A 24,693-nucleotide genomic window follows, 5' to 3' on the forward strand; every position below is an offset into this window, starting at 1 on the left:
CTGCTGTCAGTTTTGTGTTGCATAGCTGTCTAGCTGAATTGTAAACATTAATTGTTTTTTGGTCAGCTGTCTCTCCTGCTGAAGGTGCGTTTGCAGATGGGCAGGGACTGTGCAGTAACCATTCCCAGTGAGGACCAGCGGTGGGAGTGCAGCGCTGCTCAGAGCGGACCGGACCGCCGCAGGAAAGACGCTCCCAGTCGCTGCAGTTAGCTGGCTAACTTGCCGCTAGCTAATCCCGAAAGCCTTTTTAAAATGTCGACTCTCCGCGCTTTGCAAACTGAACGGGACGGTCGCGGAGTCGAGGGATTGTGCCACGATGAAATTACAGCGCCGTGTTGTTGATGTTTCCGAGCCTTGAGTTATGCTCTCGCGAAAGAAAAGTAAAAACGAAGCGTCGAAACCAGCCGAGGTACACGGGAAATATGTGAAGAAGGAAACGTCGCCGCTCCTGAGAAGTAAGTGCAACAAGTAGTTAGCTAGCTAGCTCGAGTTAGCATCGGTTAGCTTGCCAACGAAAGTTAACGAAGTGCTTAAAAGTACCAAATTAACAATAAACAACAGGCTGACGTGAATGTCTAGAAACACTTTAGTTTATTATTGTGGCTCATAAACGTGTAGTCAACTGTTTAATCGCTGTTTCTCTCAGCTAAACAAGTTGCTAACCTGGTAACTAGTTCCTTGCTAGCTAAGTGTTCATCCTACTGCTACATTGACACAGCGCTAAAGAAAAGCTTATAAAGTATATATATTAAACCCTCCAGATAAATTTATTTTTTACAGTGCCTTTATTTGTGACTGTTTCTTGACGCTGTAATCAGTGGAGTAGTTTACTACAAAGTCAGGTTTGTTGCTAGTTAGCCCAAATATGTCCTGTGGTAGACATTGAATGAGTGTTGACATCTGCTCTGGACTGTAAATAAACTGTTAATAAGAAGAAATGACATGTAATTACTGCTATTTCATTAGTGCTTTTCCTGTCAGTACTGAGAGCCTAGTAGGAGTGGCTGAAGAAGTATTATGAAAATAGACTTCAGTTAAAGTATCAGTACTCCTTTGTAAAGTGGTCTACTACAAGTAAAGGTCCTGTATTCGAAATTAATAGTAGAAGTATGACAGTATTATCAGCAACAAGTACTTAAGTGTTAATTAAAAGTACTCATGCAGACAGAATGGACACTGTCACTGTAATAATGTGTCATATTATTGATGCATTAAAGCTCAAGTAGGATTTTATAGTGGAGCTAATGTCAACTACTTTACCCTTTATTCTGTTATGTAGTTAAATCTACTGTATACTATCATTAGAAATTATGTTTTATTACATTTTTTATTTTGTATGTGCAGTATTTATCTGCTTATAGCTACAGTACTGATGGCTGTAGAGTATGAAGTACAGTATTTCATACAGATATGTAGTGGAGTAAATACTCAAATACATCCAGAGTGTGTGTAATAGTGTAGTACTTGAATAAGTGTACTTAATTAGATTCATCCACGGCCTGTTGGTGCTGCTACTGTGTTCCCGTGTCGACTAATATTGACATTTACTCTTGGTCCTGTTGAACTGGTTGCAGATCTTATGCCCTCATTCATCCGCCATGGACCCACTATTCCCAGACGCACAGAGGTCCCTCTGCCACAGATGGGGCCCTCTGCTTACCCCGTGGCACCCAGCCGGGAGTCTGTGGTGTCCCGCAACAAGAGTTTCCTCCGTAACCCTGTGCAGAGGCCTCCTCACGAGGTGGCCCGCAGAGAGAGCCACCGCATGTCGGCACCCCCATACCTGCCTCGCAGCCTGGGAGACCTGCCCCACGAGTACGGAGGCTCCTCACAGTCCTTCCACACGGACGTGAGCCCCATGTCTGAGAATGGAGACGCTGCCCGCTATTATTACCCCTCTGAACCTTACTATGACAGCCAGCAGCACCAGCAACAACAGCAACAGCAGCAGCAGCAGCAGCAACAGCAACAGCAGCAGCAGCAGCAGCAGCGCCAGCCCAGGAGGCTCCCAGACCGCTTTCATGAGGACTATAGATACTATGAGCACAATGAACACAACTTCCAAAGACTTCCCCGACAGCACACTCCCCCAGCTCCAAGCAGACCCCCTTCAGGTAAACATGAAATGTGTGTTGCTTCTCAAAAGAAATCAACAGGCAGCGACAAGAAATTGGAAGTAAGAAAGAATTCAAAATTTGACAAAGGTCAGGAATTGCATGCTTGAACTGCACACATGGTTTTGCAAAGTACATGGCAGGCAGTCACAGTCTCTTGAGGGACTAAAATTTGTGTTTTTATGGCTTTTTCTCCTCAAATTCTGTGGTATGAAAGCGGAGCAGTCATGTTTTAGTATAAGTGAAATCACAGCAGCAAGGTTTCTTTTTTCTTTTTTTTTGTAAAGAAAACTCTGCCAACTTTGGGGTCCAGAGAAAATGTTGCAGTTGAAGTAGAGCGGTCGTTCTAATGTACGATTTCTGTTTTGAAACAGCACAGCATTTTGGACGTGTTTGGGCCACACAGGCCTCTCTGAAAGGAATGCAGGCTGGTGGTGGTCACTGAACAGCTCAAAAGAGCAATTATATTTCAGTTTTTCTGAGGAATTAAATATTTTCATCTCACTGCTCTACGTTGTAAACATTAGTGTGAAGTAAGTGTGTAATTTTCATAAGATTAAATGTCTTGGGGGTCACAGGAATTTTCCAGCCCACTCCAAACGATAGAGAACCTTTTATTTTGTGGCCGACTTGTCAACGTCGTGTATATGGTTCAGTATTATGTCTGGCCCGTCTATCACATATCATTGTGCCTTGTTTGGAGTGAAGTTAAACAAGCATTAGGGGCTCTGCATTTTTCACCTCTCTGTTTGCTGAATCTTTCTGCTGGCAAACCAGTAATTTGCAGACCGCCCCCAGTCAAAAGTCTCAGCCTCAGCCTGCTCACTGCTATGAATCATCTGTGTGCGGAGGTGCTGCTCTGTGTGTAGTTACACTGCACACGTAAGGCTAATGAGTTGTTAACAGAGATGTTTTTGGAGGAGTCACCTACATATTATCAGGTGACACACAATTATTTGGCATACAAAGCATTTATAATTCTTCCGTATATGTGCTGGCCTTCTTACAGTAATTATTCATTAAAATAACTGACATTTTACCAGTGTTTATTTTGAATACAAATGCTAAACACTAGCTAATAATCAGTGAATGGTTGTACCATTTCTCAATGATTACTGAGCATGAATGGTATGATAAGCCACTCAACTGTCTGTCTCTCCCTTCATTTATCAGAAGCTAAAAGTTCATTGTTCACTTTAGTCCATCAAACACTGGGATTTATTTTTTCTTAAACCCAATAATAATATATCAGTAAACAGTCTAGATACATATATATATATATATATTCTTCTCTTTTTAAGTTTAGCCAATGATACATATAGTGAGTGTGACATCTTACAGTTAAAAGATCGTCTAGAAGATAAACTATGTACTAGCGACACTGTCAAACCTGGTTTGGCATTTCTGTACTGCAATTTCTTATAACTTATCAGCCAGCAGATACACCAGCAGTGATATATCTGCTTTAAGCTAATTTTGGATGATATACTGTGCTGCCCAGTTTATCAGTTCAGCTCTACTATGCACAGTAAATGGGAAAAGCAACTTTTTGCAGTAGAAAACACAAGAAATTCTGAATGCTGGCTGCAGGAACTCCAGGCTAATAATCAATTTAAACAGATCTGGGAATGTTTCAGGAAGGTAAAATGTAAATGACGAGCCTTGTAAAGTATACTGTGAATAATTTGTGAGAATGTGAGAATAGTTGTTGGTAATTCACGTATTTATTTTGTAGGTACCCACTTTGTTTCTTTCTGTCTTCAACTGCTGCATCACCAGTTGTAAACACAGTACTCTACTCTTGACTGTATCCAGTGAAATTCCTGTGATGCATTGAGCTTTAAGTCTGGAGTGAGTATGGCGGTCTGCCCATTCCTCTGGAGGAAAAGGGCAGGGAAGATGATGGTTGTGATGATGATGATGAGGAGGTGGTGGTGGATGAGGAGGAGGAGGAGTGCATTTCTGCAGAGCGCTCGCACATTCCGTCCCTTCACTCAGCAGCTGGCAAAGAGCTCCGGCTCTGTTGCTGTCACTCTCGTGCAGAATTTATCAGATTGTAGCCGCCATTTTGCCGAGGTACTTCATTCCCCTTCACATTCTCTTGTGTTTTTCATGCTTGTCTCTCGGTCCCTGCAGGCTCATTCATTTTTGAGTCACGATGCTTCTCACTTAAGTCTAACTCATCCTCACAGCTGCTGGTTCGACATTCCTCGTTGACACTGTTCACCAGTAAAAGTATGTGACCTGTAGAGTGAGCCCGCTCGGCTGTCTTGCTCTTACTGAGTGTTTGGGAGTTCAGTGGTTTCTTCTCTTCCAGTGAAAGCCCCTGTGTGTGTGTCTGGCCATGCAGAGATCCCCTGCCTTCCTGTCCAAAAGTAACAACACTCCCATTTCCTACCATTCATCAAACGATGTCGGTCAGAATAAGATTCTACGTCACAACAGTCGCAGAGTCAAAGGGATTGAGCAACCCTGTCCACAATCACTGCAGCACTTACAACAGCATCAGTCATGCTTTTAGAAGTGATTCATTGCATTCCTCTGTTATCCTGCTGTATGTACAGTTGCCACATCGGAGTGACCTTTTAAATGGTGTACATTCCTCTCCTTTAAATGACATTTTCCCACACATGCTGTTTTTGAAAAAAAAAAAAATGAAAATATTTAGTACTTTCCCAGAGGCGCTGTTAGGTGGCAGCTGCTCTGCTGTATGTTTGTTCAGACATCTCTCCCTCTCCCTCTAGGTTTCTAAAAAGAAATGTTTGTTTTCCTCAGGCATAGGTCGAATACAGGCCAAGTCCCTCGGGAACCTCTCCAGTCTAACGGGAGAGGACCTCCCACTTCCGGCCGGCTGGTCCGTTGACTGGACCATCCGCGGCAGGAAGTACTACATCGACCACAACACTAACACTACACACTGGAGCCACCCTCTGGAGAGGGAAGGGCTCCCTCCAGGCTGGGAGAAGGTGGAGTCGGCTGAGTTTGGGGTCTACTATGTGGATCACATCAACAAGAGGGCACAGTATCGCCACCCCTGTGCTCCGAGGTGTGTTATTGAAGAATTCAGTGTTGATTTAAGTTGCATTGCTTTCCACTTTGGCTCCTTTTAAAGCCCTAAATATAAAATAAAGCTACTCACTTATCAGATAACAACCCATTCTGTTGAGTCATGCGTATCAGTTTGATAGGGATAAAATAAAACATAAATACTGTGTTGTGTCCTCCAGTGTGCCTCGCTACGATCAGCCCCCACCTCTACCACCTCCTGTGACCTATCAGCCTCGTCCCGCAGAGAGGAACCAGCCGGTGCTGGTCCCAGCGAACCCGTACCACACAGCCGAGATCCCAGACTGGCTGCAGGTGTATGCCCGTGCACCACTTAAGTGAGTACGACATAACAAGACACAGACAGCTTTCAGTGATAGATGCATGAGTGGAAAGGTTTTATATAAAGTCTTGAATTCTGGTTATTGGGATATGAAGTTATTGATTATCTGAATAGTACAGGTTGGAGAGAGGAATGAAAACAGTTTTCTCTCACAGATGATCATGTGTAATCAGAGTGTCTGCAGGTTTTAAAAAATCCTAAGAACACTGAATTTAATTTACTCAAAAAAGGTCTTAAAAGATATTAAAGTCTTATATTTAACGTACAAAACTGTCATTTATATTTTTTCTTGCTTGTTTATTGATTGTGGGCCGTTAGGAGACGTTATGCACCTATAAACTAAAAGTCTGACATACGCTTTTTACTCAAAGTGGCTTCAGTCCAGCCACTCTACCATAAAGGCCTGATTGATGGAGTGATGCTGAGATGCTCATCCCTCCAGCAGGTTCTCCATCTCTGCAGAAAACCTCTGAAGCTCTGCTAGCGTGTTTCTCTTTACCCAGTTACTAAACGGCCAACTCAAGGAGGAGTCCTGGTGTTTCCAAACTTCTTCCATTTCACAATTATTGAGGCCACTGTGCTCCTGGGAACATTCAGGGCTTTAGAAATGGTTTTATACCCCTGTACCGATTTGTGCCTTGCCACAGTTTTATTGTGGAGGTCCACAGAGAGTTCCTTGGACTTCATTGCTTGATATTTGTCCTGACTTGTTGTACCGCGCATACACGTGTGCATTTCTAAACTATGTCCAGTCAGTTTGCCACAGATGGACTTCAGTGATGTTCTAGACACATTTCAAGGATTATTAAAACAGAGGATGCACCTGACCACAGTTTGTGCCACAGTGAAGCATCTGAACACTTTTGTAAATTAGAGAATTCAGTTTTTGATTTTTAATACATTTGCAAAAATGTTTTAAAAAGAGTTTTGTTTTGCCATTATGTGGCAATTTTATTGATTTAAAATTGAATCTACAACACGAACTGCAAAAAGTGAAGGGGTCTGAATACTTTCTGAAGCCACTAAATCTCAACCCCAATAAAGGGATCTCCCATCAAAACCTGGCTCTACAAAGCTGCTAGAGAACAGGAGCGGGGTACTGATAATTCACAGTCAGTCTCTTCCCTTTCACATCAGGTATGACCACATCTTGAAATGGGAGTTGTTCCAGCTGGCAGACCTGGACACGTATCAGGGCATGCTGAAGCTGCTCTTCATGAAGGAGCTGGAACACATTGTCAAATCCTATGAGGCGTACCGACAGGCGCTGCTGTCCGAGGTGGAGGCTCGCAAACAGCGGCAGCAGTGGTACGCCCAGCAGTCCAACAAGAACTTCATGGGGAACATGTGATGTGTACGTGCAGCGGAGACGCCGCACTGCCACACCTCTCTGAGGTTTCTACAGTTTGGGAGCGGTCAGGGTTTCCTTTGAAATCGTGATTGACTCTTAATTTCCTCTTTACCAAACACATCTGTGCCTTCGCTTGATCCAAATATATCAGCCAGGAAGTTGAGACAGACGTTGGCGGGGGGGGCCTCCTCCCCCCCATGTGACACTCACACAGTTCACTCAATTTATGAATGACCATGTGACTGAAAAACACTCCAATGAAGAAAGAAAAAAAACCTATAATGTGCTACATCTGGGGAGACTGCTTGTGGTGCCATTTACAGCCACTGCCCTGAGAACTGAATTGCTGTATGGATTTTTGTTTTTAAGACTGAGGAGAACAGAGTCTGAAATACTCTGGATATTTGTTCAAAAACATCCTGAGATTGTGCCTTTTTAATAAATAAAACGCAGCATTTTTACAATGTCTGCTCATATCGTGTATACACTAGCTACTCCGTCATTTTTTTCCTGTTGGGAGAAAACGACAGGCAGCTTCTTCTGATGTGTTCCCATATGAAATACTTCATTTTTCCTTTGCTTTGTTACCCTCATAAACTGAAACCACACTCTTTTACATAAAACAAAAAGTGTGCATTTTTCTTTTTTTATGACATACTGTATGCTTTATAAGACAATCCACCAAAACTTTAACAGATATTTAAGTTTTGATATAAAACACGTCTTTATTTAAAGACCTTTTGATGGATGAAGCATCACATTTGATGCAGTGGTTTGAGCATCTCTCGGCTCTTTGGCATTACTGTAAGTCAGGAATATTCTTGTGTTTGTGTGTATAATGAAACATAAATAAGCTACTGGAACTTTTTAAAACACTTCAGAAGACACATTAAGTTTTGCCAAACAAGTGCAATTCAATTTCTTCTTGTTTCATTCTTTCTGGATATTTCTTGCCTCGGTGATGCCTTATTTTTATGGACCGACACATCTCTTTTTGTGATTACATGGAAGCACAGGTTCTTGGCAGCATATTCTATTGATTAGCAATAAATTAAACCTTTTTAAAATATTCAGAAATGTCTTAAAGTCCGAGGTTTTGTCTGGAAGAGACTGGTGCTAGTGTTTTGTGTTAATGACATCAGGAAAGATAAATGGTTTGTGACACTAAAACAAAAGGTGCCAGGAGCTATTTTGCAGATTCATAGGACTTTTATATGAGTGAAAAGTGCAAATCCATTCACCTCTGAACATCCTAAAAGGGTGTGTGATTAGTTAACAGTAGAATAGGTTTGTAAAGAACCTTGGGCTTCTCTTCAAGGACTCCTTCACTATGCAAGAAGGTCTCGCTCACATCTTTTCACAACGTGTCATCAGTTTGTACATATCTCATGTTGTGGATTGCAAATACAGGACAATAAAGCAATAAAGTCTGCAGTGAAGAAAAATACACTCATGACTTTACAGTTGTTGCCTCTTGCTGCCTGTGTAAAATAATTCAAGTGACTGTTGTATATGTAACAATAATGGAACAATGACAGCGTGAAAGAGTCTCACAATCAGTTCATTGTTTTTCTTTTCTTTTTCCATTTGAGCGTCAGGTTTAAATCTCGCTTCATTCCAAAAGGTGTTTGATCTCATTATGCTGAATGATATACGGTACGTGCAGAGTTTGACACTGGAAAGCTATTTTCATTTTGACCTGCTGAAGGGAGAAAGTTTCTCTGTGCTCACCTTAAATCTGAGTTAAGTACAAGATGAGGTTGGGACATAATAACTCACTTAGAGCCAATCAGGGTCAAATATGCAACTTGGACAAGTCTGATATGGAAACTTGAACCCTCCTGTTTATGAACGCTTCAACTTTTAAACTAGAATTTTCAGAATTTTTGAAGGTCTCAATGCAGATACAAATTTAAGCATTTTAACATGTTAATTTAAGTTTTTTGTGGAAAAAAACATCTTATTCAAAGCAAAAAAAGTCTGCAGGGAATCTTTTAAAAAATTACTCAAGTCTAGTTTTCATTAATTTGGTCCAACTTTATTATTTATTTCTTTGTAACTGAAATTTTGCAGTGCGTGTGCTGAAACTAAGCAGTGTTGACTTGGAAGAAGAGCTCACCAAGCGGTTTATTCCTTTGACCTTTTCAGTACACTGAGGCTCCCACGATATCCAGAGTTTGATTTTAATGTAGATGAGGGCGGCTTTAGGAATGAATTCTTCAATCCAAGAAAAGTTTGCCTCTTCTTTTTTTTTTCCTCTTCTCTAACAGACATAATCTTTAATTTATAATTAACTTGGAGTGTAAAGGCAACACAATGTAAACAAATGCTACTTTTCTGACTTGCAGTATGAATGGACACGACACTCCAACAAACTCATGAAGAAATGGGATTTTAAAACCTCACGAATCTTAAACTGGACTTAGATGGTTCTTTGTGTGAAGGCCTCACTGATGTTGATTATACATTGTGGAAGACTCAAGAAGCCACTCTGCTGCAGTGCCTTTAAATTTTCAACCCTTGAGGTCAAACCTCAGTATAAACTTGCTAAATATGCATGACAGCGTTCCTGTACTGTTGGTGACCAGATCTACATGGAGGAGAGAGAGAGAGAAAACATTTCGATGCTGCTGCAGCTGTATGAGATGCAGACATGTTACAGTGCTGTGATTCTGGGTTATTTTTCAATGAGCTAAAAACAATAACCACGATTATACAAATGTACAGTAACAGTCTACGAAGCCAAAGTATTCAAACACCATATAGTGCTGTTCACCGATACAAGCCTTTTGTTTACAATGCAAGCTGATTTGGAAACACAACAGCAACAAAAAAAAAAAAAGGCTGAGGGCCTGGCCTCTTTCACCATGCAGCAGTTTTTCACAGATGATTCAACTTAAGTGTGTGAAGATGATGAAAGAGATGTGGAATGAGGATCCGTTTCCAAAGCGGGCCTGTCGCCCCCGCCTAATAACATCTAGCTTTGATTCCTCGGTGGCCGCAGAATAGCTACATTCCTCGGATTTGCTCGAACATTCAGTGAGAAAAAAAAAACAAACACAACAATGGTTTCACCCACCACCTCTACATCACAATGGAAACTAAACACAACTCTTTCCCCCTTCAACCTCAAAGGCCAAACACACACACACACACACACACACACACACACACACGCTCGTATACGAGGATCACTGGGCGACGCTGTGCAATTACAAAACTGCAAGCGGACTATAAAGAGAGATAATGTCAGATATGTTGTGTAAACTTTAAACTGCTGTTACTGTGTTTCTGTCTTTCCACCCGGTGCTGTTATTCCAAAGTACATGCCAGCACGAAGCTACTCCCTGATCCAGAACTCTGTCAAAAGTAACACCAACCTCCAAAAACAAAACAAAACTCACTGTTTACAACTAATAAATGTGCCGTTAAGTGTCTACATGTAGCCAGGCCGCAGGAGATAGATGTGAAATCATTTTTTTTAACATGTTATGGCACAATACCACTTTGTCACAACCATTAAACCATTAAAACTCATTTTTTTTATAAAGTATACCTGGTTTTAGAGCTTAAAGATGACAGACATTGACCATTTACCATGCTGATGATGCTTGTAACGCTTCATTATTTAACATACAGTACATATTTTGGCTTTCAAACATCGCAGGTCATAGATATTGTTTCTTATAAACAGCACTAAACTTCAAAGAACAGAACAACTGTCACAAATGGGGATTTCACAGATTTAGGCTATACTTTGAAAATCATCGTCGTCAAATGACAAATAATGAGGAAAAAACCCGTCTGATAAACACAGCTGACTGGAGGTTGGATAATGCCGAGGTCCTCTCCTCTGGCAGAGTGCCTACAGTTATCTGTACAGGTGTTACTTTTTTTTTTCTCCACAGACAAAAAAAGTGAGAGACAATGATTCATGGCATCCATCGCTTGAAAGCACTGAAGTGGTGCTCTGAAACTGCCTATACATGAACATAATACAGTCCATTATTAGGTTTAAAGTAGTGAATGTATTGGTGGGCAGCGCCAATACCAGAATAAAAGAGTGCCTGATGTGGTAAGGATGTTCCTTCCTCCCCCTCCTCCTCCTCCTCCCCCCTCCCCCGTCCATCACCAGGAAGTCCCTGCTGTGTCCTGTCTCTATCCTAATCAGTCCCTCTTCTTGTCCTGCTCCTCCGCGACCTCGTCCACCTGAGGCCCAGGGAAGGCGTGGTGGTACAGGTGCCTGTGATTGGCCGCTACATTGTACAGCTTGTAGAGAGCCTGTAGGAGCAGAGACGGACACGGCGGTTACAGGCAGGAAGTTTAACTGCTCATGGTGGCTTAAGAAAGTGTGGTGACAGGGATACAGCTGAGCAACTTTGGAGGCAACAGGATGGGTAAAAGCGAGGTTGGATTAATCCGCGATTTGGCTTCAAGCCAAAGCTGAGGTGCTCGAAGTTTGTTTGTTTTTTGGCCCTGAGCAGTGTCTGCAGGTTTTCCTTTCAGCCTGCTAAAAAAACTGAGGGCTTAAAAACTCAGTAAAAGACTTGCTGTTGTGCGAGCAGGGTAAAGAATGAACATTTTTATTGTCTCAGATGTTCTGGCATCTGGACTATGGCGGCTGAACAGCAGGAAAACAATGCTCAGAGACTTTTGTAAGAAAATCAGCCTGAATCAATAAAAGTGAAGGGGACAAAAACAGGATTTGAGGTCGACACGTCCCCACATCCTCAGTGGAAATTATGCGCTTGAGTCTTTCTGTGGTTGAACATTACATGGGCCCAGATTAACTGTGTGGTAATTATATTAAATGCATTAATTAAACCTGGAGCTTTGGCCTAGTTTGTAATCCAGCCTTGGGAATGGTGACAAAAAAAATGAATTCAAACATGTCGTGGTATCCAGAAGTACACAGCTGCTCTCTGTATCCCTGCCTTTGTAAATATTCTCACTATGACTGCTCCACTTACCTCATTCGTGCTCCCCTGCAGATGCATTAAAAAAAGAGACATATATAGAGTGAGCACATACAGTCATATATAACAAAACACATGCAGTACATAAAGCTTATCAATAACAGTTCATTATTGCTGTCATGGATCTGAGCCGGGATGGATTCTCTGCCACTGATCTAGAGGAGATTGTTGCCACCTAGTGGTTCTATCAGCTAAGTTCATAATAGAGACGTGGACTTATAGTTCAGTACAGTGTTTTGCTGTATATAGTGCATTCTGGGTTGTTGGTGGAGTCATATTTTTAGAAAATGCCACAGATTCACTGGGTTCTGCCTCTCGAATGTGAATATTTGTTGGTTTTCTCTTGTGTATGTATTCCACACGAACAGACAGGACCCTGGTACGTTCACTTGGAACATGTAGATGGTGCTGAACTGATCAGCTACTAATTCAATTATCAAATAAAAAGCCGAAGATTAACAGGTGTCAGCTTCTCTAATGTAAGGATTGTTGTTTTTCTCTGTGAAACATTTGAGTTTTGGACTGTTGGTGAGACAAAACAAGGACCTGAAGACAAAAGGCTCTTAAAAGTTCAGACAGGTGTTTGTTGTTTTTTTGTGACAATATGTAGTTTAAACAGCTTATTGGTTAATTTAAAAAGTAATTGACTCATGCACCTAGAGTGATTAAAAACCAGAAATGATTTTGAAAATCTCTTTCTGAACCATGTATACAGTGTACAAAACCTGATATTAAACCATATATACTGGGACATCTTCAGTGATCTGTAAGTGCTGACATCAATTTGAATTTATTAGTTTGAAACTGAATTCCAATAAATTCAAAACTGAATGTAATATTAAGAAATTGAATTCATTTGCTCTGAAACTTCTAACTAGAAACTCCTACAATCAGTTCTCTCATTTTCTGTTTACTGAGATATCGTCTATGTTTTTCTTGTATGTGTGTATATGTCAGTCAATATGTTTCATGTGCATGACGGTGTACACTTACAATGAAGTTTTCATCTTTTTGTGTCGTGTGCAAAGACTTCTGCATTATTAATAAACTGAACCTGATCTTGGTGAGTATTGATTCACGTCCTGATAAAGTCAGACAGACAGATTTGTTTTTTTAACTTCATTAATGTTTATCGTTGATTTACCTGGTCCCACAGAGCACCAGCCACCTGGTCGATGACGGCGCCGAGTTCTCGGTATTCCCCGGAGTACCGGATGTAGGCCCAGGTGCAGAGAGTGATCAGTGCCAGACCCAGGATCATGTTGCACAAGCTGGCAATGATATCCACGCCCACAAAGCCTGTGATGCCCGCAGCCACGTACATGACAAAGATGACCACGAACAGGGTGGCCGGCGTGCGGGCTGCGTGGAAAATGTTCTTGGAGTCATTGTGCTTGATGTACTGGACGAAGACCTCGTCGATCTCTCCCTCCAGCTGCTGCAGGTAGCGGCGGCTGAACTCCTCGCCGCCCATCTTCTTCACGCCGCGGAACACCTGCAGGGCCTCCTCTCTGATGACGCTGTGCCGGGCCTGCAGCTCGCTGGGGGCCAGGAAGGGCCGGTCGCCACCGCAGACCTGGGAGGACGGAGAAGAGAGGACAAATGAAGAGGGATCCTACAGCTGGTGGTCAGTTTCAGATTTACTGTTCATGCCTTCACCTACCTCCTCCATTTTCTTGTTGTACAGATCCTTTGCAGCTGCGACTGCTGCCAAGTTATTCGCCTCTGCTGTGGCCTGAGAGGAAGCACATGGAAATATTGTGTTGATTCTTCTGAGATAGTTTAAAATGAACTTTATTGATCCCACAGGGGAAATTTCAAGCATCACAGTAATGAAAGTACAAGAACAGAGGCATAGATAAATAACTTTTTTAATATATATTATAAATTATATACGCTGCAGATTCATTTTAAGCGAGGAAGTAAATGACGTACGTCAATAATGCACTTGAAAGTCATGTGTCTACAGTTGGTAGATGTTGTCAGCAACTTGGACACACAATCTCAAACATAATTCTCTATATTTACAAAACAATGAGAAATATTTTTTTTTACCTGCAGCATAGATTTTGGATGTGGCAGCTCTTCACCTTGGTAGATTTTGATGTAGGCCTGAAAGAGTGAAGATAAAATCAGAAAAGTAACTAAAATAAGTAAATCTCAAATAAAAAGATATTTACAGTTACACATAAAAGGACAATATATGACTTTGTATCTGTCCTTTTTTTGTTCTCACCTTGAAGTATTCCACCAGGCCTCTGCAGGTGATTTTGCTGCCGTTGATCTCCTTCACGTCGATGTTACGAGGACTGAGGAGCCACGGGACCAGAACCTTCAGGTTGTTTATGAACTCACCATCGATCTCTAAACAGGGAGGAGAGGCGGCGACGGCTGGTGAGTATCTACAGTACAGTTTGCGCAATTACACTTAGTACCTACTGTAGCAGAGCTATATGATGGTCCAGTAATTAAGTGAATCCAGTTAACAATGCAACCTCTCAAGTTCCAACAGAGACGCACACTGTGCTCATTAAACATATTATATTTCTATTTATCTTTTAGACATAACTGTTTCTAACACTATAGCCAGGACTATTAATAGAGCATAAACACCTACGGAGTGTAATACTGCCCCAAGAGACCCAGTCCTCCTGATTTCTAATTTAAACCTGCAGCGTTGAACTTTTGTCTCCCTCTACTGGCTAAGAGAGTAATTACACAAACACTGTCGACCCATGCTGATTATGTACACCTACAGGTAACCTTGCCACCATCCCCTTGAGCGTAATCCTTCCTCTAAACACCAAGTTTCTTTTTTTATCTGCAGCATCAGAAATTTTCTTGGTTGTTTCCTGGGTTTTTCCATCATACTCGTAGTTGCTGTAGCCTATTCTGTCTCCATCACTACGGCTGCTTCCCTCTTCAGCTCTGGCGAACAAATCAGTTGCTGGTTGAGGTTAAACATAGTGCAACAGGTTTGTGCAACAAACCAGCTTTAAATCTTTTACATATTTGACTTTTTAAAATATTTCTGTCTTGTTTAATGTTTGATTTGACCCACAAAAGCAACAAATCAAGTCAGAGAGTTAAATAATAACCATACTGCTGTAAAACAAAGAGACAGCTGGAGTGTACCTTTAATTCTTCCGTCAAAGTGTGGGTTAGTGGCCACTTTGAGGCCGGGGTGAGGCATCAGGAAACAGGAGATGTTGGTGAAGCAGGAGTGGATGTGTTTACGGACGTTTTGCAGCTCTTCGTGCTGGTTCTCTGAGATCTGCACCACAAACACACAACCACACGTCAAGTTTTAGTGAATCTACACACCACAATTTCTTCAAACTACACTTTATCAGTGAGACGTTGACTGATGACTGACCTTCAGTCTCTTCTCAAGGAACTTCATGCCTCCTTCTTGTCCGTAGGGAAACTCGTATGGAAAACTCCAGTCTCGAACAAGGAAAATCATGGACTAGGAGAGAGAATAAGCCATGTCATTTCAATTCATGACATAATCTACTGCAGAATTTGGTCAAATCACATCTACAAATAATTCACAGCTGCCAGTTGCTCACTTTGAAATCCTTTTTGGTGATTATCCAAACTTTCCATTACTCATTAAATTGTCTTACATAACAATCCTCAATTCAATATTTCAAGCTGCTATATATAACTACCAGTAATAATGTTTAAATGTCATTTACAGACATTTGTATTCAATCAGCACTGTTACAACTGCAGCAAGTGAAACTGTTTTACAGTACCTGGAACGGTTTGAGGAACGTCTCCTCCATCGCTAGTCTGCCATACTCAGTGAAAAGCTGAAATGAAGTAGATAAGACAAAATCAGTGATGATGTGAAATGTTTTGATAAAATACCACAGTCATTTTTATGAAGGACTGAGAATCTTTGTGCCACTAGGATACTTTAAAAACTCTGTGGGAGCTCATAAAGTCAGAATTTAAATGAGCTGGTTGGTTATGTTTCTGCTAAAGGCCATGGTATATAGCAAAGTACTACGTGACATGAATGAATATACGTGAGACTCTAAATGATGCATTAGCATTGTCACTTGACAGAGTTACCTGCAAATGCTGAAGGTCGTCCTCTTGTACATTCTGTGAGATGTTGTAAACCTGAAAAAGATCATTTATTTCCAGTGTTATTTCTTTAAAGCAGTTCCAAATGGATGCATAGTATATATTGCATCTATTTAATATAATTATTAACAGTCAAAGAGCAAACCTTCTAAGAGTTTACCCTTATGCTAGCATGTAGCGGCTAGCATGCTCACTTTTTTTTAAAGAGACTTTATTGGCATTGTAGTCAAACAACGAAAATTGTTTGCTAGCTCACAGACACTAGCAGCAATAAAAAGAAAATAGGTAAATATAAGTATTAAAAAGCATGTTTAGCATGTTCACCATCTTAGTTTAGTGTGTTAGCATTAGCCAGTTAGCAATAAACATAAGGTACAACTGAAGCTGGTGGGAATGTGATTAGTTTTGTAGGTATTTAAACAAAGGCTACCAGGCCACACCAACTAGCTGCTTATTAGCATGCATATTGGCTCTTTATTAGTCATTTTCAGTTTTCCCTCAATACACTTGATAAATATGGTCTGCTCTTACATAACAAAACACTACAACTGTCCTACAACTGTTAATGGTGTCCAAATAAGTCCAAATTAAGTCTCTGGATAGTGAGGTCTGGATCAGAAATAATTCATTAGTAGTTTAACACTTATTTACCCACACAGGTCCGTCAAAGTTATAACAATTCATCCTCAGGGGAACATGAATATTTGTACCAAATTTCATGGCAATCCATCCAATAGCTGTTGAGACATTTAACACATAACTACAAATGTCAACCTCATGGTGGCGCTAGGAGAAACGTCATTGGATCACCACTGTCATGAATGTCTGGATAAAATTCCTGTCAATGCATCTAACAGCTGCAGATTTCAGTCTGGTCCAAAGTGAGGGACAGACCGACAGACAGGGAGCTATTACCATCCTTAGAGCCACACTGCTAGCTTGGCTAAAAATAGAAACCTACACGCATTCATTCACATAAATATGCATAGTCCTCACCGAAGTAAAGCTGGGTCAGACGGGTCAAAGTCATCGTACCTGCATTGAGCTTATCATGGTGCTGAGAGCGAACACAGTGGCTGAATCCCTCAGCGTCGACTGGCTGTCAAACGTGCCCTGTGTGTCCATTAGCAATACAGCAACCTGCGTAATAAGACAGATAAAAAACATTGACCTCTGCTGCAAGTGGGCAGGCTGTATGTTCCTCCTGCCTCTATTGTAAAGTGAGTGTGTGTATTATAGTATGTGTATTATTAGAGAAGAGCTTGAACTCCAGGGAACATACAGGCAAGGAAAATGAGCAAAGCAGCTACCTGAGCTACTCGGCTTAATGTTTAATGTAGCCCTAAAAGATCTTGAAAAGACCAAACCACTGCTGAATTTAATATGGGTACAATATTGTTATACTGAGATCACATTTAAAGCTGAGAAACAGTAGCACTCTGCCTTGCTGCAGCCCTCTGCTAAAGATAGACATTTGGCTAACAGAGGCGTAAAAGAACTAAATGTAAAAATGACTTCCTTTAAAGTTAACCAACCAAACTGTGGTTTTACTGGGCAGCTTCTCAGTGTGAATGTGTGTAACTATATGAACACGAAGGAGGCGAGAAGCGGTGGAAAAGAGGAGTCTTATGCAAACCTGTTGCCAAGATTAATAGAAATATAAAAGAAGAAGTTTAAAGTCAACAGGGAATAGGTTATTGTAGGAGTGTTAGATTATGTCACACTGTACCACACTGCACTGGAATAGTCTATCCAGTTGGGGAATATTGCACAGTTAGACCTCACCTTTTTTCCATCTGGCTTGTCCACCAGGAAGACCTCGCTCCAGATCTGTATCCCGGTGGTCTCCCTTTCTGAGCCACCCCTCCAGGAGAAGCCAGTCAGAGGCTCTTCAGCTTTCCCGAGCCAGTCCTCAGACGCCTGAACACAGCGTGATCAGAGGGGTTAGTCCAATGTGTTCAGCTGTTCTTGATTAAATATTGACTACTGCATCTAACTGCACTCAAAAAGCTCATCTCCACACTTACATGGTTGTACATGTACCGCAGCATGAAGTCCATGAGGAAGGACTTGCCCTTGCGGAAAGCCCCAGCCACAGAGATGGCCACCACGTCGCGGTCTCTGACCTCCTCCGCCAGCAGGATGCGACTCAGCGCCGCCTCGTCCAGCTCGAAGGTGTGGTCGTCTTTGACCAGCAGCACCTGCACGGGCCGGGCTCGTCCGTCCGGCTCCTCCTCCTCCGAGCTCCAGTCATAGACATTTTTGTCACTGAGGGACCCTGGAGGAGTCAGAAGGAGGGGAAAGATGTTTAAAAAATGGATGAAAAGGAACCTGAAAGAGGGGAAAATTAGCCTTAACTAAACACATTTTCAACTTTTAGTGTGGTTGCACACAGAGACAGAGTAGTGCTCATGATAAGGAAGTTGTCTGCTGATATTGTTTATACATAATTGCTTATAATTAGCAGGAAAATGTTACTAATAAATGTGAGCTGAGCAACTGAACAGCCAGAACTTCTTCAGAGATATGATAAGGAAACTCAGTGGTCCATTAGACGAGCAAACAGGAAGTTGAGTCCATTATTCCTTCCTGTTAGCCCCAGATCAATAGCTCCTGCAAACTTGTTAATAATAATAATGAATTACACCATGATATCCATCCCATCTGTCTGTATCCAGTGAGATCATGTGCACTCAGAGCTTCTTTCTGGAGCTTTCCAGGCAGTGACTCAGTGTGTTTCCAATCTCTGCTGTCTGATGTAGAGTGTGCAGACGGCATGACCATCCCAATGCAGGGATTGGGGGGGAATTCTAGCTCCCTAAATCCCACTCTTATAGATGTTTTATGCTGCAACAAACTTGGATCAAAAGGATAAAGAAAAAAATCCTCACACACACCTCCATCAATCTCAGAGGGCTGTGATGCTGATTTTGAGGATGTAATCACAAATTACCCTCGCTTGTAAGTCTCACAAAGGCACAGTGACGGGCAAAATTTGGGGAGCATGCTGAAAGATTAATGCAGGGTGCCAAGAATGCACAGTGAATAATTTAAGGAGGAATCATCCAAGGTTTCCTCTCAGGCCTGAAGAAGACTGTCAGTTTGACTGCACATCTCCTGCACAGGCCTCACCCAGCCCCGGGAACGAGCCCCTGGTGGTGCCTGGTTTAACCTGATCATGTTGCTGCTGCTGTCCTTAAAACAGCCGAAGACGTCAGAAGCACTGTCTGCTCAAAGTGGGTCAGCCCGGATAAACTCTCTAATGACAAACGGCAGCATTTCCCCCTCTTTTTTTCCTCACTCCTAAAACAGTCATTCAGTCATTTTTCCCTCCTTGCAGGCCTGTATTTAAAGTACAGAGTGATGTCAGTGACTATCAGGATGCTGGTTATCATCATAATCAGGGTGGTGGAGGTGATAATGATGATAGCCGTAATTATTGGGGCAGAAGATGATGGTGATGAGGAGGATGACAAGCTATTTACTGATGCAATATTACATAATTTCATGCCAGATGCACCATAAGAGGCTCAGAGTGATAAACACAATAAGAGCAGAAGGTTATTTTCAGGCCTATTGTGGCCTGAACCGCCCCAAGAGAGCATTTCCTGTGAGCTGATTACTGCAAACATTTAGGATATTTCATACTGAAAACACAGTAAATTAAAAAATATCTGCTTTCTTATGCTTGATTGACCGATAGTCCTGCAGTGACACAACACAAACACGGTGTATTTCTCATTGCCAGAATCATTAGATTTTATCAGGATCAAAATAAACACAACGCTGGTCATAATTGTGTCGATATGAAAACAAGCCTTTCATCATGGAGTCTGAAATAAACATGTAAGTGGCTGCATTGCTTACACCCTCGCCTCGACTGGAATAAAAAAAACAGAGGTATGTGCGTCAAGGAAAGCATGAAATATCAAATGCTGTACGTACACTCACCCCAGCTGTCTCTGTCTTTACGGTGCTTCGACATAATACTGTCCTTATATCCCTCTGTTTGTCCGTTAATGAGCCTACCCTACTTGGTAGTCATGAGTGTCGGGGGTTGGGAGGATGCCCTATCTCCGCCGAAAAACGATGCTCGTATCGCAGGGAGGATGATGGAGCTTTTATTTCCAGCGTCATGCAGCGGTCATATGAGCAGCCAGGTGGCGCTGTTGTCTGTTGTTCACTCCTTCCTGCTGTGAGGCAGAGGCTAAATAATGCGGAAAAAATGAATGTGGTTCAGCGTTGGTTGTGTCAAAGTAAGTGCAACCACCAAGTATGGCCATTGCAACCGATATCAAGACGCTTTCATTCAGCCTGTTAGGATTATGTTGTATTCTGCATTTCCAGCTTCCGCCGGTAGGTGGCGCTGATTACACAGCGATCGAAACACATGCTGCCTTCGCGTGCTATCGTAAATATCTGAATTCAAATTACACTGCGTAGTAGTGTATAGAAAATATCCTTCAGTCGAGTAGAAACAGAGGTGGAATGTAACTAAATATTTTTTACTCCAGTATAGTTTAGAACTATCTGTGTTTTGCTTACTCCACCATGTTTCAGAGGGAAATATTGTATTTTTTATTGCACTGTATTTATTTGGCAACTTCAGTTACTAGTTACTTAAGTAGTGCCTAAGTATTATCAGCAAAATGTACTCAAATTATAAAAGTAAAAGTAGCCACTCAGCAAGCAAAATATTCTCTGATAATATTTATATTACTGTATGTTATGCAATTGTACTATTATTACGATGCGTTCATATTTAAGCAACACTGAATGTTTTAACTGGCTGAGGTGAAGCTGATTCTAGCTATTCCAGTAACTGTTGTGTGGTTTAATTTACTGTATAACAGTGCATTATATTTTATATGCTTATTATGTTATAAGAAAAAAAGCATAACTTTCCCCTTAAATGTAGTTGGGTAGAAGTATAAAGTAGAAGAAAATTTAAATACTAATTGTGACTTCAAGTACCTGAGAACTGTACACTTATAATCAATAACTAAAGACTGGGGATGTCCATATGTTTCTGTAATGCTTGTGAAATTTATGGGCTGAAACACAGAACTATCAACCAATGGACTGGTACAAAAGGTTATAATAGCTGTCAAATAAATATTGTGTGCTTATAATGCTGGTGCCGAACTACAAAACAATTCTTTAGATTTATAATTACACGTACTTTCAATTATATGCTCCACGCTGTTTAGTAAGTTCACTATTTAGTGTTGAAATGTGGCTGCGTGAGTAGATATTTTGTACTGTGATTATTTTTCATTAAGAGTATAGATTTTCCAAGGAGTTCCTGAATGCAACATCAGGACCCAGTTAACTGCGACTCCACAGAGATTAGCGACAGACTGTTGCTTTTTTCCAGGCGTTTTTTGGTGGAGTACATATAAGAGTAATACTTGACATTATTTATGTAGCACACCGTTATCGTTTTACACACGAGCCCGACGCTTCTCTAAAACTGTCAACAGAGGAAAATGACATGTCAGCGGCTAAACTTAATGTTGGCATTGTTGCGAGCACTGAACTCGTCTGCGCTGCTGTTGCATTGAAGGAGACGGAGCGAGCAGCAACAGCCGACTGAAGTTTACTACTGTTTCCTCGATAACAAAGGGGGGCTGCTTTTCTCTTTTCTGTGCGATTATTCGACGCCATCGTACGGTTAAAAGCCTGGGGGAAGATTTAAAATGCGAGCCACGCTCACCCATCGTGTTTGTATCGTAAAAGGTAGGCACAGTTGGAAGTTAGAAGCAGCGGCGGCGAAGCTAAGTTAACGTTCGCTAGTTAGCATTAGCCGACTTGATGCTAAGCCCCCCCCCCAACTCAGCACATCCAGAGTAATGTCAGAGCTGGATGTGGCTATTTGCTGGATTGACCAGTGCCAATGCTAACGTTATACAGAAGCTAATGTTATTTTAGTAGTTTCTGGTTTGTTTTATGTTTTAATATGAGCCTCGAGTAGCTTTAATTTGAAGGTAGGTTGACGAGAAAGTAAATATCAGAGTTGTTAGTGTGACAGATGTCATGGTATGGGGCAGATTAGCCATATTTCCTTGATACTCCTCTTGGTTTGTTTGTTGTGTTATTGTTGAAGTACATAAGTAAACAACTATGTGTAATGTTTGTGTTACCGTTAAGCCGATTTTTCACTTTTTAATGTCTTTCTCTAAAACACTCTCTCATGTTTCTCTACCAGGACATGGAGCACGGAGAAGGACCGTCTGAGTAACAGTCGATTTAACTTCTATTCAGGACCTTTACTTCATTAAAACCCAGTATCAGATTAAGATCGAGCCAACTAAATGTAAAGGATCGTTTGCTTTCAAGCCACCATGGATATCTTTCCCCGGCCAAGCGGCGAAATCCAGAGGAAGAACCCTCAGCATGACTTTGAGCTCATTCAGAGGGTGGGAAGTGGCACATATGGAGACGTGTACAAGGTACAGTGGAGTTACTGGTTCCCACAGCCTGTCATTACAGCTGCACATATCTTGGCTCACCATCATATGACTTATCAACCCAATAGTCTTAATTTAAGACAGAGTGTTGTTTGTTTTGTAAGTGGTGACAACATGTGGTGAGCACATTTGACAGTAGCTGTTGAATGACGGCCAAATTCTGCAATACTCAGGTTGGCAGAAATAACCTGGCTCTTATCACATCATACAGTGATCTAGAGATGGGGTCATATTGTTGCTGGAACTAATTATTTTTCTATTAGTTTATTAAATCTCAGAGAATACTGAAAAGTGTCCCTCACAACCTGTCAGAGTCACAGATGAGGTTTTAAATGTCTGGATGCAAAATCCAAATATATTTAATTTACTATCATAGGCAAAAATAAAATCAACCAAGACAGTTATTTAGAACTGCAGCCGTTGGTTGATAAGTTATTTAGATTAAAGAAAGCAAATCTGTGTCTACATTGGTAATTTCATTGATATAGACATATTCCAAACCTTTGCTGGTTACATCATCTTTAAATGTGAGATTTGCTACTTCTGCTGGTTATGTATGATAGTAAATGAAATATCTGGGGGATTTACACTTCTGTTTGGACAAAACAAGCAATATGAAGATTTTTGGGAAACTGATGAGCATTTTTGACATCTATGGACTCAATCTTCAGTCAGTTGATCGAGAACATAGTCTGCTGTTGCATCCCAGCTATTTTCTTTGATTTTGGTGACTGTGGTGTTATATACGCATGTGCTGTCTTTTCCTGGTTGTGCTGCATTACGGTTAACAGAAGCAATTTCCTGAAGTTATTTGGCTGTTCAAGCTGAGTGAAATCAACAGTGAATGCTTGTACCTGCATGTTCACTTTACACAAATCGCTTTTTCTCTTTGCTGTGGGGTCATGTTTACCCAGTCTAAAGCAGCAGTAGTCATGAAAATAATCTTTGCTTACTATTAGTATTTAGCAGAATTAGATATTGAACTTACAAACTGCCCTAAAAATCAGTGACAAGATGATGATTCTGCTATAAACATAAACACTTATTGCCAGACTACAGCCTTTTGATATCTATGTAACATGAGAGGAGAAAGAATTAACCACACAGTGCGCTAAGTTAATCTGCTGCCTTGAGTAGACCTTCCATTTCACACAATTATTCTTTTAGACACTTACTATTTTGACACTGAAACCGGGTAAGAGTGCAGTCTTTTTCACCCACAGACCACAACATGTATACATGTGAAAGCATACAAGATGTACTGAACTGCCAGAAAGAGAGGACTGTTGCAGACTTAAACCATTTCTGTTGTAAAGGAAGGATGCATCTCCGTCTCAGCTCAAAAGTTTTAAAACCCTGCAAAGAAAGTTTAGATTGTTACGAGAATTACAACTTATTCAACACAATCCAAAGAGTATTGCTTTATGGCTGCACTAGTATCAATTGGATGCAGATTTGGAGGAAAGTTACTGGAATTATTGTAAATCCTTCATTGGCATTTACTGCAGAGATAGCAGCCACCATGCTCCAGCACTGCGCTAAAGATGTAATGAAATATCAAAAAAGTGAATCTGTGTTTTTCTGAAGTCTACAGCCAAATCACAGTTGTTTATCCAGATTTTTCCCACTGTTAGTTGGCTGCAGAGAGGTGAGTTCAGCCGGAGATTTTTCGTGTTTATCCATCTGCCACAGACAAACAGATGACCCATCTGATCCAGTGTGTGATAGCTCAGGCAGCTCTGTCATGGTCCCTCTCTCCATACAAAGCCTCTGTGGCCAGCCCCCACCCCCAGACAGGCCACCGGTGGAATGCTGTGCCTGGTATTCTCCCAGAGCTCGCAGGCTGAGGGCTGCAGCAGGCTGAAATATGATCGGGCCCCTGTCTAAACATGCGTTTCACTATGGGTGTGTTCTGAGCTGCACTGACAGCGGAAACACCTTCAGATTGGGAAAAGTCCTCTGTGCACAGCAACATTCTTCACTTCGGATGATTTATTACATCTGATTATATTAATTTGAGAGCCACATATTCTTGATCTTTGTTATTACTGCTGATAATGATCCATTTATCTTCATTAAAGTGTCAAAGCCTTGGCTCTCAGTGTAGTTTATTGCTACAATCTCCCTTTTTATGCTTGTATTTTTATTAGAATTTGTAGTTTTTAAATGGTTCTACACATTTTGTGCTAAAGTTTACCTAGGAGTATCATGTTTGTACGTGAGTGAAGTATAGATATTAGCTCTGCTTCTTTTGGTATCAAAATGGATGTCAAATAAGGAACTGAAGAATCCTACA

At 41.3% G+C, this 24,693-nt stretch overlaps 3 protein-coding genes across 8 annotated transcripts in view; 2 read left to right on the top strand and 1 right to left on the bottom strand.

Moving 5' to 3' along the window:
* The first annotated feature begins 108 nt into the window (after positions 1 to 108).
* sav1 (salvador family WW domain containing protein 1) lies at positions 109 to 8,302 on the top strand. Its single transcript, XM_018681700.2, has 5 exons — positions 109 to 455; positions 1,575 to 2,114; positions 4,890 to 5,160; positions 5,342 to 5,497; positions 6,640 to 8,302. Exons 1-5 carry the CDS (start codon positions 362 to 364, stop codon positions 6,851 to 6,853), a joined length of 1,275 nt encoding a protein of 424 aa, XP_018537216.1. The 5' UTR covers positions 109 to 361; the 3' UTR covers positions 6,854 to 8,302.
* Positions 8,303 to 8,869: 567 nt separating this feature from the next.
* On the bottom strand, positions 8,870 to 20,108 carry atl1 (atlastin GTPase 1). 4 transcript variants are annotated; one of them, XM_018681696.2, is made up of 14 exons: positions 19,873 to 20,105; positions 17,955 to 18,205; positions 17,713 to 17,847; positions 16,963 to 17,067; positions 15,913 to 15,963; positions 15,591 to 15,647; positions 15,206 to 15,298; positions 14,965 to 15,103; positions 14,066 to 14,193; positions 13,885 to 13,941; positions 13,493 to 13,564; positions 12,974 to 13,405; positions 11,824 to 11,838; positions 8,870 to 11,134 (listed from the first exon to the last, which is right to left on the bottom strand). In XM_018681696.2, the coding sequence occupies exons 1-14, from the start codon at positions 19,910 to 19,912 to the stop codon at positions 11,021 to 11,023; spliced, it is 1,689 nt and encodes a 562-aa protein (XP_018537212.1). In that variant the 5' UTR covers positions 19,913 to 20,105; the 3' UTR covers positions 8,870 to 11,020. The 4 variants fall into 4 exon arrangements, with proteins under 4 accessions (XP_018537212.1, XP_018537213.1, XP_050934104.1 ...); XM_018681697.2 differs by having other exon boundaries at positions 19,879 to 20,104; XM_051078147.1 differs by lacking the exon at positions 11,824 to 11,838 and having other exon boundaries at positions 19,873 to 20,108.
* A 1,138-nt stretch (positions 20,109 to 21,246) lies between these two features.
* Positions 21,247 to 24,693, top strand: part of map4k5 (mitogen-activated protein kinase kinase kinase kinase 5) — a 31,901-nt gene continuing 28,454 nt past the window's right edge. For 2 of the 3 annotated variants that reach the window (XM_051078145.1, XM_018681682.2), the window contains exons 1-2: positions 21,247 to 21,666; positions 22,136 to 22,379. In XM_051078145.1, coding sequence (XP_050934102.1) covers positions 22,272 to 22,379 — 108 coding nt within the window. In that variant the 5' untranslated portion in view covers positions 21,247 to 21,666; positions 22,136 to 22,271. Of the gene's footprint in view, positions 21,667 to 21,761; positions 21,915 to 22,135; positions 22,380 to 24,693 lie in introns of those variants that run through there. The other variant, XM_051078146.1, reaches the window with a different exon arrangement.

This window comes from Lates calcarifer, linkage group LG19 (assembly GCF_001640805.2).
Source record: "Lates calcarifer isolate ASB-BC8 linkage group LG19, TLL_Latcal_v3, whole genome shotgun sequence".
NCBI classification, from domain to species: domain Eukaryota; kingdom Metazoa; phylum Chordata; class Actinopteri; family Centropomidae; genus Lates; species Lates calcarifer.

Bases quoted from the DNA above. Each gene is read 5' to 3' on its own strand.
- sav1 (XM_018681700.2), top strand. From the start codon at position 362: ATGCTCTCGCGAAAGAAAAGTAAAAACGAAGCGTCGAAACCAGCCGAG. The intron at 5,161-5,341 runs GTGTGTTATTGA...TGTGTCCTCCAG, and splicing joins CGCCACCCCTGTGCTCCGAG to TGTGCCTCGCTACGATCAGC. The intron at 5,498-6,639 runs GTGAGTACGACA...CTTTCACATCAG, and splicing joins TATGCCCGTGCACCACTTAA to GTATGACCACATCTTGAAAT.
- atl1 (XM_018681696.2), bottom strand. From the start codon at position 19,912: ATGTCGAAGCACCGTAAAGACAGAGACAGCTGGGGTGAGT. The intron at 17,068-17,712 runs GTGAGGTCTAAC...CTTATTACGCAG, and splicing joins ACAAGCCAGATGGAAAAAAG to GTTGCTGTATTGCTAATGGA. The intron at 15,964-16,962 runs GTACGATGACTT...GATCTTTTTCAG, and splicing joins CCATGATAAGCTCAATGCAG to GTTTACAACATCTCACAGAA.